Below are 13,916 nucleotides of genomic sequence, written 5' to 3' on the forward strand. Positions count from 1 at the left end.
CAAAGCAAGATAGGCGAAACAAATCCAAGCCAAAGCATTTAAGATAGATTAGGATTCAGAAGTAGCCAGAAAAATGGACAGATGAGGCAGGGTTGTCACTGAGATATTTGACCCTGCAGAATTCTTGAGAGTTTGGTCTTCACTATAAATTTTTCCTATTGTATTTGAACTAGAAGAATAATTTTGTAATTTCCAACAAAAAATAGCTCTAAGAAGAAAAGGTTTTGTGAATATGTGGTACAACATGAGTGTTTGATCTGAAAAAGCATCTGAGCAGTTAGGTTGCCAAGGCCTTCCTAAAAGTTGATAGGATTCAGGCTTGCAGGCCAAAGCATGAAGTCCGTGTAGAAACGTGGATTCCTATTTGTCCTGTACATGGCAAGTGCTGGCTACACAGATACTTTTGGTGGTCCTTGCTAGCAGTCACTTGTGCAACCCAATTTGATTTCCTTTTGCAATGCAAATCATGTCATAACAAGCTCTTCATATATCCCTCAATTTGGTTACTACCTATCACAGTCTTCTGTTATTCAACATCAGAAATGTCAGCTGTTAAAATTTTATCTTCCTATTTTGTCCCAGTTTTTAACACTGAGTGTATTGTCAGATTGCTTTGGGAAATTCTTTTCCAAAACCGATGACAGCTTCGTAGTAATGTGTTTAAAAATATGTGTAATTAAGCCTTCTTCGGTTCTTTTCCTAATAGTGGATTTTATTTACAGATAAATTTGCGCCTCATCTTGGTAAGCGGAAAAACGAAAGAGTTCTTGTTCTCACCAAATGACTCTGCTGCAGATATTGCAAAACATGTGTATGACAACTGGCCGATGGGTGAGTATCTGTGTGCCTTTGGCAATTTAATGGCAAGTTTGAAGCTTCCCCATGTTTTCAGACTGAAATGCTAATAAATGTGTTCTCAACATTCAGATTTACATAAAGTAAAATTGTCGTCTTAATATTTGTTTGCTTCTTAGGTTTAGATTTCTTGACTGTTTCCTACTTTGTTTCTAAAACTCACTTTCCCAGACCAAAGTTACTTCTTTATCTTTCGATACTTGGTTAATTTTGGTAGAGTATATGATAAGTGGAAGACCACGAAATGCTGGAGATACAAAACTACTTATGTGAGGTCAGCTAATGGAAAACATGGTGTGTCACAGAAATGCATTTGTGCTATTGAGTCTCAACTTTTTCTCACTACTGCCTTATCATGGAAAGGATCTGTGTCAATATTTTCCCAAGGAAAAATGAAGTGTAAAAGAAGGTTTTAAGAGGAATTAGAAGACAGAGAGGGAATTAAGAGTTTTTATATGAATATATTTGGTACTATGCAGGAATGCTACTCTTGTAAATTGGAATTGAAGACTAAGGTGTATTATTCACATATGTGAATAGTTCTGTAAAGACAAAGTGCTACTGTTTTCCCTGAGTATGATTTCATGGGAAAATAGCCAAAGCACAGACATAGCATTACATATGATGAAAGAAAATGCTTCCTTTGGTACAGGATTTCATCTGGGTTACTATTTTGATGATGAAAAAGACTATTATTTGCACAAGTCTACAACACTACAATATCTGTCTCTGTTGTGTGTTATTCACAGAGGTGGGATAGATAATAAACCATGCCAAAAAGTTAATGTTGATAATCTGTATTTTAGACTTTAAGTTTGCCATCTTTTAGATCAGTAAGAACAAGAGTTTTTGTGGTTGCTCATTTGGCTGGGATGTAGCTTTACATATGCAGCACTATGCATTTAGTAAAAATAATAATGAAGGAAGAGGCTTGTCTTCTAAAATGTCAGATACACGACACTTCTATGCTAACATTTCTGGTTCATGTCACGTATTTGTAGCCATTGTACATATTTTAATGTGAGCATATAAAGTTTATTTCCGTACATGTGGTCTTGCAGTCTAAAGCCTGTATCATGCCTCTTTATATGCATGGCAAAATGCAGCAGCAATCAGAAGCAAAAGGTTCTTTTGTGCTTTCGTTTTGTGTTGGGGCATTTGATTAGCAAGCATTATATTAGGCATGTGAAATAATGTATGAACTAGTACTGAATAACCAGGGAAATCGTAATAATTAAAGTGATTTCATGCCACTATAGCTAAAAGTATGTTCACTGGTTGTTGCACTGAGTGTGTGATATCGGTTTGCTTCGGCTCTCCTTTACACTAGTAAAGGTTTAAAGCTGGGAAAGCCACTGATTTTGGTAAGCATAATGTAAGTTAACAGAACAGAATCAAAGGTGCAAATATTGCCTGATATTTGAAAGTTAGGTAGTGTTTTGTTATTCAGATATATTTTTTTAATATGATCTGATCTTTTCCCATGTGAAGAGCTTGAAGGTTGCAGGCAGAGTTTATATTCGAGAGGAAATTCAGCCTTTAAAATCTCACCATGGAGAAAATAGAAAACAGAACTGGACACGGGAAGCATCAGTTTGATTACCTGGTATCCCACGGGAGTACTCAGAACCTTCTTCATGAATATTTAATTGCCTGCACGAAGTAGGATAGCAGCAATTTAAAAGACCGAGGAAGAAACTACTTGGGAAAAGTATATAGGTTGTCATATACATTATTAGCCTGTTAGCTGGTTTTTAAGTGAGAGCACCCCTCTGTGCCATAGGACTCAGAAATCTGAAGGAGAACAAAAGTTTGTTTGAAATAGAGAGGATATGAAATCACTGTTTTTACTGTTGTCGTGACTTGTCATGATCTTGTGGGGAGGAAAAAAACCAACCATGAAGTATCTTCAGTCACATGCTTGAGAGTTTAAGCCAAACCTCTCTTCCTCCTTTGGTAATGCAATTGTTGATTAAGGATTTCCTGGCTTGTAGTGGAGAATGCTAAGTTAATATCCATGTATACAATGTAGGTAGGTTTCCTGTTCCTTTGCATCCCTTTTCTTCTAAATAACTTTAAAAGACATTTTGTTCAGGAATTATCTGTTAAGCTTTAATAAGAAGAAATTGGGGAAAAAACGAAAAGAAGGTCATAGGTAAATATTTTCTCCTTGACTCACTTGGTTACCAGTGGAATTTGGAAATTGAAATAGTGTCAGAAATGTTTCAGATTGCAAGCCAAGAAGCAAGAATTAAAAAGATGGGTAAATTGGCAGGTTAACAATGAGGAAATACCTCTGCCAAAATACAGTCTGTTGTCTTCTGGTTGCTGTTCTGTATCACTATGGTACTGTAAACTGGCTGATCTTTACAGCCAGACTCTTTGCAGTTCAAATGCTATAGAGTAAATAAGATTACGTAAACCTGGTACCTTCCAAAAAGGAGTTTCTCCCAGCAATGTGATAATTCCAGCCCTTAGCTTAGTCCTGCTCCCAACACATCTGAAATGGCACGTGCTTTCGTTGCCAGACAATCGAGCCAGACGACGAGTGGCAATATTTGAAATGGCTCTGGTTGCCAAGTTCTATCAAAGCCCATTGCCCAGGCCTGCACCCGGTGACCCTACAGCTGCTGCCCTGCCTACCAGCCCGGCCACCCTCATGCTCCCACTGGCTGCCCACTGCTTTCCTCCTTTCCCCTTTTCAGTTCTCCTTTTGTGGTGCCTTGCCGCTGTCTGTGTGCTAATTGTATGTTCCCAGTTAACAGGTTGGCCTCTGTCTTCGGTCACCATCCCCTGCTGAATATTCATTCTGGTATACAAACGCTACAAAAGCTGCAAAAGAGCACATTTGTGAGCAGCTGTTAGCAGATATCTGGTCAGCTGAGAAACAGAAGACGCTGCTCCCAGAGAGCCCATTTAAATGCAACATTTAAAGGTTTTTATATTTATTCCAAAAGCAAAGTGCAGATGTATTTGTTCATATTTTTACAGGGAACAGTGAAAGAGTAGGAAACGATCTTGGCTTATAAATGATTTATTACAGCCTAGGAGTTATGGGAAATGCATTATAGGAAAATGTATGCTTGTTTTTCCCGAATCGCTATTTGCTCCATAAAAACATACCCAGATTGTTCTTGGAGACGTTCCTTAAAACATACCAGTAAATGTCTCCTCTGTGTGAGCCCTCTGTTCAGCCTCCCTGCAGCGACTGTTTGGGCTGTTCAGTTCCCTGCCGCCTCTGGACATGGAACTGGCTCAAGCTGGTCAGCATCGAGTACCGCTAAGCAACCCACAGTGCACTCGGTTCTGTGATCTGGGAGCCCTGTTTCAAATGACTGGTCACATGCACTGCTGTATGGAAGTGTTGGAGAAAGGCTCCAGTTAGACAGCAGTGTGGGGAGGATGAGTTCAGCCTGAGAACCCCCAGAGCTGTGCAAAGAAGAAAGAAGCACAGTTTTAGCAAAACGAGTAGTAAGCATCAATGTAAACAGGAGCCAGCTTGCCCTTAGAAGTATGTTGTTCAGGACTTGTATATATGCATCTTAAATATCTCATGCGGTCGGCGAGATAAGTTGATAACGCTTCTACTTGCAGGCATGCAATTAGATGTTTCAGTGCCTAGTGTCAAACACATTTAAGAACATATTTCAGTTGAATTGTTTATCTTCAGTCTGTGTTCTTTGCAGTGTTTCATGCAGGAGAGTCCTGTTATTGCTTTTCTTCCAGAAGGTGAGAGAAATAACAAGAGCTGCTACTGCAACATAACTGGAAATTCTCTTACTTTTCAGATTGGGAAGAAGAACAAGTCAGCAGTCCAAATATCTTGCGGCTTATTTATCAAGGGAGGTTTCTTCATGGCAATGTGACACTAGGAGGTATGAAAGTAATTTTCATTATCCATGTTACAACAAGGCAAAAAGCATTATTATTATTATTATTATTATTATTATTTTCCAATGCGGTAAATATTACTTCCCTGTTCAGGATCACAATGTGATTTGCTTTATACTATTTTCCTTAGGCGTGGAATGACATATTGTATCTTATCTTGTATTTTGCTGTTCTGTTATGACTAGTTGTTAAAGTTTGGGCTGTACCAGCTGGTCAGTTTAGACGCCTGTAGAAATAAATGGTGATGCTGCTTTTATTTGTTGCCTTGCCAAATGGAATATTTTTTCCACTTTTCTTACCCTGATTTGAGGGCAAGTTACTACATAAACACTTGAGTGTTTTAAAATATTGGATAAAGATTATGATAGTTGAGTAAACAGTGCTTTAAACCTTAGTGCAATGAAGACATACACCCTATGAATGAGAATGAGGGGAAGCATTCTTGTTGTCCAGTGCTCTCCCAGGGATACAACTGCATAGTTAGGTGAAAATATAAGTAAATGGCTCCCCTTTATCTACTCAGAGAATGCAATTCAATTATGCCCCCTTGTGGCAAGTTTTTCTGCAATTATGTACTTTTTTAGATGGCTCTCTTGGATGGAGGTTTGACACAAATTTGTGACAGTGATCTTTCCTTTTATCTCTACTAAGTTGTCAGAGTTAATAGCTTTTGCAATGAATATATTCAAGCTGTTTAAAAAATAAACACTCTTACCTTCCCTGGGTGTTCATGTGTTTGCTTGATTGCTATACAGGGAGGATAATGCAATACAAAATAACTAATGAAATGTTTCTGAAGTTCATGTGAACCAAGAAGGAATATTTCTGGACTGCTTATGATGGTATTTCCATTATGGAGCGATTGGGATGATAAAGCCATTGATTCATTGTCTGCCATTACTAACGTTGGCTGATGATGTACTTTTAGAATAGGTTTACTCTCCATATAAATCAATTTTTAATGCTGCTGTATAAACTGAAAAGATGATTGTCACCTCAGCTGAGAGAACTCTGAGATTTTTACTTACTCTTTAATTTGTATGTTTACCTGGTGCCAATGTGTGTAGCTAATGTTGGTTGGAGAAAGGCTGAAAGGCAAATGTTAACTCTTGGATCATGTCTGCAATTACAGACGTGGATCTTGCCTTACATTTTCCAGGCAAATAGAGCTAAATGGGGTTTTCTTCACCATTCACCTGTGGGTGTTGTTTTTAACTACTAGTGCTTGTTCACTTCACTGATATCTGTCTAAACCTGAAGCAGTCTTGAATGTTTGCTGAACAAGTTACGTGGAAATACAATAGCTGTGTGCTGTTGACTTTTACCTTCTCTCAATCCCTGTGTTCTGAATGATTTGGTTCTGGGCATTTCAGTTCATTGTTAATCGCTCATGCGTTGCGATTTAATCATCACAATTTTACCCTAAGGACCTGACATACCTGACATGTATGTTGGTGTTTTTCAAAGGTGTTTGTTGCTGTCTTGTTTTTAATAAAATAAAATCTAAGAGAGCGGCTTACCTTACTGTAGTAGGAATGAGTTTATCTATCTGAAGTGAGGTAAACAGCTCAAAGGGCAACAACAATTCCTGTAGCAACCTGGAAAGGCTGTTATTTCATTACTATAGTTTCACTAATAACCCCAAGTAAACTGGCAAATTTTAAAAGTAGGGGTAGAAAAAAGCTTTCTTGTTAAATACAATATTTAGTTTCTTGTGTCACTGTAATACAGTTCCATTATGCTTTTCTATCTGCAGCTCTATACAACTGCTATAGCACTTAGTGTTTTATTTGCTTTAGGTGATTAGGAAATATTGACTGGAATTTGAACTTACTGTGTACTGAAGCTTTATCAACTCGTGAAACAAGAGTTTCCAAGGAAACAGTGTGGTGTGGCTTCTTAAACACGAGTCCATTTTGATCACATTTAAAATGACATAGTAGTGTTCTTGCTGTAGCTTCACATACATAAAAAATGAGGCTCCTTTAAATGCAGAGTCCTCAAAAAAAGAAAATTGAAGGAAAAGACTCTTCAGAGTGGAAAAGTGCATTTTAAAGGAACCATTTATTTCACCCTTTCTGAATGGATACGTTCACCTCAATCTTGTGAATAAATGTAACAGCATTGACAGTGTACTGGATTGCTGATTTAGATGATGGGTTGTATGTTGTTGAAATGATTTAGTAAAATGATTATCAAGTGATTTTGGGGGTTGGACTCGATGATCTCTAGTGGTCCCTTCCAACTCCTGCAATTCTGTGATTTTATTAAGAATGCTGTATGCATTGTCTGAAAGATGAAACTGGATGAGAAGAGAGGATTTGATTAACGTTTATAAATATCTAAAGAGAGATGGGGAGGCAAATGGATTCTTCTCAGTGGTGGATAGCGATAGGACAAGGAGCAATAGCCTAGAACTTGAACATAGGAAGTTCCATATTAACATTCAGAAGAATATATAATAATATATATAATAATATCCTTCACTTACATGTTTAGTCTCCAGTTTGAATTTGAAATAAAATACTTGGAATAATTAGGGAGTTTGTACATCAATGCTGGTTGTCTTTGTCTTGTTGGATAGTGGCTATAGGCAGTGTCCTACTTAAAAGAAAAGGGACAGTCATCCTGCCCTGTGTTGTACATGTACTAAAGAGAGAGTGAGAGGGGAAATCTGACAGTAGAAAGTCTGGAATAAAAGCAGAATTACATAGATGAGAAAGGAATTAAATAAAGGTTTAGTTTAAGTGAGGGAAATGAATGAAAGAGCAAAGATGATAGCAGGAAAGGATTACTGGGCTTAATTTAGAAGCTTTCTTTCTTTCTTTCATGGTGCTCCAAAGCAAACAGTTTCTGAACTATGCAAACTACTAGCTGAAATAAATTAATATAAAAAAATGAGCTTTTTGCTTGATTACTGTAAATAATTAATCTCCACGACTCGCTAATCAAGTCTCCTCAAGTGTCTTAACATTATGTAAGATGTCCCTAATGTGATTAATTTGTGAAATCTTGGTCTTTCTTGGGCCCAGGAATTTATGTAATGAAGAAAATCATTTTATGTTGAGTTTAACAGGCTCTTAATATGCTCTTTACAGAGTTTTCGGTTGTAGCACAGAGATGAGTTCCTGGAGTACTTTATCCTGTCAGACTGCAGGCTGTCAGTAGCTTCTAGTTGCAGGCTTCAAGTATACTGAGCAACTTTCAGGTCTGTTTTTTCTAGAGGCAGCTATTCCTCCAGTACAGCTGCTTCAGGGATGTTTTTATCAGTGTAGCTGCTGTATGTTATACCAGTGTTATAATCAGAACTTGATTTTTCTTTGGAATCATGGCTACTAAATCACTTCTATTGGCGATGTTGTAGCTACACTTGTATCAGATGCAAGTAGTGAGCAAATCATGTTTGTTTGTTTTACTACACAGTTCTCTATCTATGCTGTAGTGATTAAAATGAGTAAAAGCATTTTCTCTTCCGTTATTTCCAGATCCACGAGACATTCATTTATTCACTTAAATTTATTTGATGCACTCTACGTGAAAACAGAAGTAATAAATTGAGCTTAATAGGAAAAATTCTACTCAAGTCAAAATGATTTGCGTGTTTAGGGTGAAGCCATTGTTGTATTTCTATTTCTCACTGACTTATGTCCTTCTATAAGAGGGGTAAAAAAAACACCTTTAAAAGAGTGCATGTTTAGTTTGCATGCTAGAAAATAGTTCAGAAAGGTGCTTAGAATTGGGAGAGGGGAAACAAACCTAAAACAATGTAAAAATCCTGTAAAAAATCTTCTAAAAGATTAAAAAATAAATAAAGTTCCTAATACTGAACCTATTGGTGAGAACTTGTTTAAGATAATAAACAGAAGAGAATATTTTGATTTCAAGGGGAATAGAAGCCTTGGTAAGTATTATACTGCAGTGATAAATCCCTAATGCAGCATTGCGCTGATATATTTAAATTAGAATGTGAAAAAATAACGTTAGTTTCCGCAGTAAGCAGAATGAATTGTTGAACTTGTTAATAAGGCCCACATAGGCAGCGTTGCGAGGAGGAGCTTATCGGATCTTGTGTTCTACATTTGATGCTTTGCACATGCCGTGATGTCACACTTTAATATTAAAAAGTAAGATGCAGACACTTTGTATCTCAGAAATGCACATCATGGGTGTAAGTATATTTTGGGAGAATGAGTTTTGCAGTGGTGGCTGGTATTTTTAATGTCTCGGAACTGACAATGTAGTGGCTGATGTAGCCATTTTTTCTCATCTTTATGAATAAAGTGCACTTAGTGCCTGAGTCTTGGCCTTCCTCTTTCTATCGTGAGAGGACAGCTAAACTTCTTAAAAAGAATATCGAAGGGCTGAAATACCTCTTCTATGAGGAAAGGTTGAAGGGACTGAGCTTGCTTAGCTTGGAGAAGAGAAAGCTCCAGGGAGACTTCATTGTGGACTTCCAGTACTTGAAGGGAGTGTATAAACAGGAGGGGGAATGGATATTTACATGTCTGGATAGTGATAGGACAAGGGGAATGGTTTTAAACAAAGATGGGGAGGTTTAGGTTAGATATGAGGAGGAAGTTTTTCACACAGAGGGTGGTGATGCACTGGAACAGGTTGCCCAAGGAGGTTGTGGATGCCCCATCCCTGGAGGCATTCAAGGCCAGGCTGGATGTGGCTCTGGGCAGCCTGGTCTGGTGGTTGGTGACCCTGCACATAGCAGGGGGGTTGAAAACGTGATCATTGTGGTCCTTTTCAACCCAGGCCATTCTATGATATGATTCTATGACTCCTAAGAACACCATGGCTTAAGTTGTTATTATCATGTGCTAAGATGGCATTCTACAGAATACATTGTTTTTAGTAAGTTGCTCAAAGGTTATGTATGAGCTTCTGAACAGGTGCAAATCTGGTCAAGGTTTATTTAAATTGATAAGAGATTGCAGTAATTTATTATAAATATCCTATTCTCCTTTTGCAGCATTAAAACTTCCTTTTGGCAAAACAACAGTGATGCATTTGGTGGCTAGAGAGACATTGCCAGAACCAAATTCTCAAGGTAAGCTGCACATTAGAAGTGTTTCTTATTCAAATATGTGGCAAAGTAGTTGTGTCTCAGGCTGTGTAAGTATTTCACAATAGAAAAGCTTATAGAAGACCAAGAAATTACTTTTGTTTTAGCATTTTTGTAAAATGTAGAAACTTCAAAAATCAGTTTTTGTTGTTAAAAAAATATTCCTAATTTGTTTGTGTGTAGATAATAAAAACATGCATTATTTTTATTAACAGAAAATGAAGTACATTCTTCTCTTAAGCATACTCTATTCACACACAGAACAATCGGATCCTTTTAGAAACAGCTTCTGAGCAAAACTTTCTTCTTTCTCCACAGGTCAAAGGAACCGTGAAAAAACTGGAGAAAGCAATTGTTGTGTAATCCTGTAAACCCTGTTAGCTTTACCTGCTAAGTGTGATGTAATATAGTCTTTGTCTTTCATGCTGCTGGAATAGAAGAGGCCCTACCTTGCTTCAAACACTTGTAGGAAGAGCCTGTCTGTAAATCCATGGAACTGAACTATTACACGAACACTGTCTCATTAGTCTTTTTTCAAAGAAAAAGATCTGTGAACACTTTATTATTTTTTTTTAAATTCCTGCTTTTTGTTTGTTGAATAATCCTACAGTGCATCGGTTCTTGAAGAAATTTGATCTCCTGAAAACTTAATGTGTTCTTTTCCATAGCAGGAATCATTTTGCTACCACAAAAATCTCTTATTAACCGGATCTAACTAGTCAAGCTTTCTAGATGCAATTTGCACTAAGTATGGTTGACAGTATATTTCTCATCAACAGTCTGTAACAACATTTGAGATACCTGGTAGTAACCTACAATGTATAATGCAACACTGGAAAATAGTATACCTATAGTGAAAGTAACTCTCATTTATGGCCAAATAAAAATAATAACTTAAGTCAATTCTACCTGAGTCAACCTGAGTGGTGGCCGACCTGGCACAGAATGCTAACTAAACCAACTCTAACTATAGATATTTTCACTAAAACAAAACGATGTGCCTGTAATTTAAAAGCACTCTGTAGAGGGCTGATGAAACTAATCCTTTTCGTTACCGCGTGCACTCTGTGTCTCGTATGTTAGGTGAGTGCTTAATTCAGACAGCACAAACAAGTGCAGAGAGTGCATTTCCTAGCCTTAATATGGGAGGGGTTATTTCCTGTAGTTCATAGGCTTTTATTATTGTGCATAAATGTTAGAAAACATCTACTAATCAGTTTTATGTATTTGAATATTGACAATTGGTGTTTTTCAGTCACTTTCTCATCTGTACCTTAGTGTCCAGTGTCATGCTTACTCATTAGAGACTTCAAAAGAATTATTAAAGTTTAAAAAGCAAAAAGAAAAACCTCTGCCATAGTACTAGTTTTGTTTCTTTACGTAATCTGCATTTGGTATTAGTGCTTGCAATTGTATTAAAATCAGAAGCTGATTTTTAAAGGCATACATAATGAAAAGGATGCCGTTCTTTTATTTCATATCAATAATTTAAAGGTTGATATGCTAAAGAAATTTGCACAGCACTAAAGCATGAGCTAGTTTCATCTAAAACTGTAAAAAAAATATTAAAAAATTAAAAATTAAAAAAAAAAAAAGAAAGATTTTATATTTTTTTCACTGGGGAGGAATTCTTCCTGGCTGAAATTACAAATATGTGTAGAATATATTTAATAAAAATCTTATAAAATACATAACTATAGAAGTTAAATATAGATTGGCGTGTAGTATAATAGAACAATATTCCATATAAATAGCTTTAGCCTTTAAAAGAAAGTCACAGGTTGACATCGTGTTCTGTACTTACGTGTCCACAACTCTTACAAGATGTTCTATATAATCCTTTTTTTTTTTTTTTTCCTGAATGATTGGCATCATTCAAATGTAATCTGGTTATTTTATCCATTGTTATTGCTTTGATGAAATGCTTTATATGCAGTAGATTTACAGAAATATTGTTCATACTGATCAGAATTAAATTTGTATAGAGCAGAGTTTTAAAACAAATTGTAAATAGCACTAAACATTTTCTTTCTGCAACCTGTACTGATAGACTCCCCTGTAAACTAAATAAAAAAATATTGTAGTGCATTTTGGTGTTGCTTTAAGGGGCTGTGATCGGGTCCTTGGTTAACTTTAGTAATGCTTCTTAATCTGGAAGCTGAGTAAGGAACTTAAGGAAGAACATACACTGAGAAGTGTTAGTAAAATTTCTCTCTTCAGTTTTGTTTTCACTGGCTTGGTGGCTTCAGATTTGGAGTGCTTCAGACTAATGCTGTGGCAGCACTTAAACCCCTCGGAGAAAGATGAAGCTGTCGGCACCAAATAATTAAATGGAAGATGGGAACATTCCTGTCGTGTGACCACACAAACAAGTTCCTGGGCAGGGCCTTAGTTGTGCTCCCACAGTGAGCACATGGTGACTTGTGCGGCTTCGTTTCATGTACTTTGTGAACAGAAGTAAGTGGCATAGGGTTGTTTTTTTTTAACTTTCTTGGATAAGAATACGAATGTGGCCAGTTGCAGTTGTAAATATATTACCATGTCTCACTCTGGTGTACCTCACAGAAGCTTAATATGCTCATCCTGTAAGTACTTTTAAGCTTATTGAAAAGCATGCATTCCTCTTTAGGTGTTAAGAATTGAGGGGACAGCATCATTCTGTGTTAGTTGCCTAAATGAACTTGGGAGGGAATTCCTTTTAATGTAATGTTATTACTAGGTTGGCAAATGTAAAGAAACCAAAGCTTTTATTAGAAAGTTTGATAAACATTGACTTCAGAAAGCCCCTTGTGGCAAGTTATCTTCATCTATAAGACGGAACTTCCCTTTTCCAAAGTGTTGCCCATCTATGTGTTTTGGGAATTGGTTACGGCAACACAAGGAGAAGAAAGAAATGGGCTGAGGCAGAAGGCGTTTCATTAGTGAAAAGTCTTTAAGATGCATTGATTTTAGAAAATGTTTGTAAGGTAAGCGTGTTTTCAGAAAGCTTTAATACTGCACGGATACATGGAAATCCAGTAGCTTCTGGTTAAAATATTTGGCAGGCTGGAATAGCGAAGTATGCGGAGTTCCCTTTTGTCGAGACAAATGAAATATATGTGCTTGTCCAAGCAAATCTGTAAATACTGCCTGACATTTAAAATGTGAGCTTGTCAAAACGCAACTCCTGCAGAAACCAAATAGAACTGTTCCCTTAGTTCTCATTCAGGTTCTTAGAGCACGCTCCATTCTGCAGCATTTCTGCTGTGGTGACAGACGAACGGGAGCCTACAGAGGAGGGTTGTTGAAAGATCTGTGCATTTTCCTTGAATGCTTTGTCTTGCAGATTTGTCAAAACAAAACTGGCAGTTCTTAATTCCAGATTGCTGTGCCTTGCTAAAGCTCATGCATGTGTTTCTCTTTTCTGTTGATTGGAATCAAGAGAGTACTTGCAGACCGTAAAGATTAAGACTAAATCTTTGCAGGGCCAGGCTGTTGGACGGTGTGGTAATGTATTAGAGCGCTTGACATTTGATTCTCACTGTTGAACAGAAATGATATTTTCCCAATGGATAAGTTAATAGATGGCATTAAGGATGAGAAGAGAGGATGAATCAGAACCCTTTATGTTCTGAAATGTCATGCAGGGATCACGTCTGTCTCCCACACCACCACGTGTGCTATCAGTTGTAAATCAGCATTAGCACATGTGAGGAATTATGCCTGATAGTAATGAAAGTACTACTATAACTTCTACTTTCTTAAATGATAGTGCAATATAACTGTTTAAGCAGCCTTAGGGATTTGTTTAGCTGCTGGAGGGGCAAAGCATGGCTACTGGTTGGGTTTTTGCTAATTTTGGTAATATTATAATAATTAAATGGATAAGCTTAAGCAGATTTTAGGTTACATGTCCTATCAGAATTGATGTTTAAAACATAAACTGTTGCGCTGTTCAAACTTGGTGGAACTTCTTTAATTAAGTTGGAGGAAACATCAAGATCTTTGAAGAGCTGTAAATAACTCTTATCTCCTTTATTTCTTCTGGGGTAGCTATGTTCTAGATACTGAGTCTTGACCATTGTTTGTGAGAATCAAGTTTTATTTCCCAGTAAGAGGC

The 13,916-nt window shown here is 37.0% G+C and overlaps 1 protein-coding gene and 1 long non-coding RNA gene across 2 annotated transcripts in view; both read left to right on the forward strand.

The window, feature by feature from the left end:
• Nucleotides 1-621, forward strand: part of LOC146762811 (uncharacterized) — a 40,864-nt gene extending 40,243 nt beyond the window's left edge. Inside the window, exon 2 of the long non-coding RNA XR_014948970.1 lies at nt 14-621. This is a non-coding gene — a long non-coding RNA (uncharacterized LOC146762811). The remainder of the gene's footprint in view (nt 1-13) is intronic.
• UBL3 (ubiquitin like 3) overlaps nt 1-11,905 on the forward strand; it is a 52,346-nt gene extending 40,441 nt beyond the window's left edge. The window contains exons 2-5 of the mRNA XM_015852008.3: nt 723-831; nt 4,644-4,730; nt 9,725-9,802; nt 10,136-11,905. Coding sequence (XP_015707494.1) covers nt 723-831; nt 4,644-4,730; nt 9,725-9,802; nt 10,136-10,188 — 327 coding nt within the window. The 3' untranslated portion in view covers nt 10,189-11,905. The remainder of the gene's footprint in view (nt 1-722; nt 832-4,643; nt 4,731-9,724; nt 9,803-10,135) is intronic.
• The last annotated feature ends 2,011 nt before the right edge of the window (nt 11,906-13,916 follow it).

This window comes from Coturnix japonica, chromosome 1 (assembly GCF_054131305.1).
Source record: "Coturnix japonica strain WE chromosome 1, WE-NBRP24, whole genome shotgun sequence".
NCBI lineage: Eukaryota > Metazoa > Chordata > Aves > Galliformes > Phasianidae > Coturnix > Coturnix japonica.